This window comes from Corylus avellana, chromosome ca11, assembly GCF_901000735.1.
Source record: "Corylus avellana chromosome ca11, CavTom2PMs-1.0".
NCBI classification, from domain to species: Eukaryota; Viridiplantae; Streptophyta; class Magnoliopsida; order Fagales; family Betulaceae; genus Corylus; species Corylus avellana.
The window spans coordinates 14,226,974-14,229,087 of NC_081551.1; the positions used below are offsets into that span (position 1 = coordinate 14,226,974).

A 2,114-nucleotide genomic window follows, 5' to 3' on the forward strand; every position below is an offset into this window, starting at 1 on the left:
AAAGTTGATTTTGAAATGAATTTTTTGAATTTTTGAGTCCGATGCAATCTAGTCCCTAGTAGGGGTCATGACAAAGTACGTACAAAATCAATTCCACACGGATCTGGATCCACTGAAATTCTTAAGGCAATTTCAGTTTGTAGAATTTCAAATCTAGGTTGTTTATTTTTCATCTAAGAATCATTGTTCTGCCACATATCCCACTATTAATAAAATAATAAATATTTATTATTTTATTAGTCGTTAAGACACGTGACAGAACAACGACAATTAAATGAAAAATTAACAGCTTAAATTCGAAATTCAAGAAGTGATCCATGCCGTACAACCAATTATTAATTAAATAATTACTATTTAATAAAAAACCAAAAAACAAAAAACAAAGATGAAGAAAATAACCTCAATCTGGTCACCAATATGGACGATGAGGGCATTAGGGATGTACTTGGCATCGATCCAACGGTTATCCTTGAGAACCTGGAGTCCGGGGACCTCATTAGGCACAAGAAGGGTAAGGGCGGAAAAATCTGTGTGGGCCACCACTCCAAGCGTTAGATCAGGCTGAGGACATGGTGGGTAATAATTTATTTTCATCATGAATACCATCTCCTCCCCGCCGCCTGCTTCTTTTAGTGCATCTCCTCGCAGCCCTAACCCCAGCGAGAGGCATGTGAACAGTTTATCCGCCACCTCACGTACGTAATTTGCGTACACTTCGTTCGCCTCTCTAAGCACAACAAATGGGAGGAAATTTTAGACATAAAATAAATGCACATAATTAATAAATTTGTTTGTTATTATTATTATTATTATTATTTTACAAAAATTGCCTATGAGAAAATTTCCTCAAACTTACTGCAATAAGGACAAGTGTCATTTCTCACCGATCTGAATCTACTGAAATTTTTAGGCCGTCAATTTACATTCAAGGGCCAATGTCCTGTTACATGTTTCACTAATAATAAAATAATATTTAAAATTTAAAAATAAAATAATTAAATAATATTGGATAGCTGTCCACCGCACTTTGGTTAATTAATGCGGCCTATCCCATATTATTTTATTATTTTCTTTTGAAAAGATGCCTAAATCATTTTAACTATGGTACACTTCGTATTGCAATTTTATAGATAAAAAATATGTAATTTTAAATCAAATAGTTAAAAATAAATTGTTTAAAATTACATTTTTTTTTTTTAAATTGTGATTTAAAGACGTAGAAAATTTGTATTTTCAAATCGCATGTAAGGAGATACTTTTTTGAAAAAGCATAATTTTAAAAAGTTAAACTACGATTTTAAAGGTCAAACTACAATTTTGCCAAACACTTAACTATATTTTTAAAAATTATATTTTCAAATTGCTCGTTTAAACATCGCTATTTTTAAATCGAAAACTCGACCAGACTCTTAGACCAATAATATCGATGCATACACATCAAATGAGTAATTTGTCGTACAACTGAGACAATTACTCTAATGGCTCATTTTCACTGCTGCAACCTCAAATTATATGTTAATTATATAGTACTTAAAATAAATAAATAACATATTACTTGTAACAAATACTGTGTAAAAGATGACAACAATTAAGAACCTGTAAGAAGGAGGGTTCTTGGGCCAGAAACGGTAGTTGACCACCGAAGGTGGCCAAGTCCTATGGAAAAGGTGATCCACCCAAGCTTTTTTTCCGTCGGGATCTTTCTGGAGTTTGTTTCCGTAGCCTTCCACGCTCTGGGCGCCGCAGGGCTTGGCGTATGCTTCTTTTTCTTCCTGCGGGAGTTCGAAGAACTGTTTTCCGACAGCCTGCAAGTTGCTGATGACATCAGAAGGTATCCCGTGGTTGACAACCTGGAATATCCCCCACTCTTTACTAGCATTTGCGATCAAACGGACCAGGTTCCCCTGATCTGGGTCGCAGAGATCGACGGTTGGGATCTCCGGGGCCGGGCCGCGGAATGTGGTGAGAGCAGGCTGTTCCTTCTCTGGCCTGATGAATTCAGCAGGGATGGTGTTGGTGGTGAGAGATGAGAAGGCAATAGCTTGCACACTCTGTACCTCCATTGCACTGGAAACTATCCTCCCTCTTCCACTCTCAATGAAATGTCTTTTATC

General features: G+C 36.3%; 1 protein-coding gene across 1 annotated transcript; it reads right to left on the reverse strand.

Annotated features, from left to right (window-relative positions):
• Nucleotides 1-399: 399 nt before the first annotated feature.
• On the reverse strand, nucleotides 400-2,094 carry LOC132166161 (flavonol synthase/flavanone 3-hydroxylase-like; the record flags this gene model as incomplete). Its single annotated transcript, XM_059576936.1, is given in 2 exon segments — nucleotides 400-727; nucleotides 1,597-2,094. Coding segments are annotated over 2 exon segments (795 nt in total), but the record flags the coding sequence as incomplete, so codon positions are not given.
• Nucleotides 2,095-2,114: the final 20 nt, after the last annotated feature.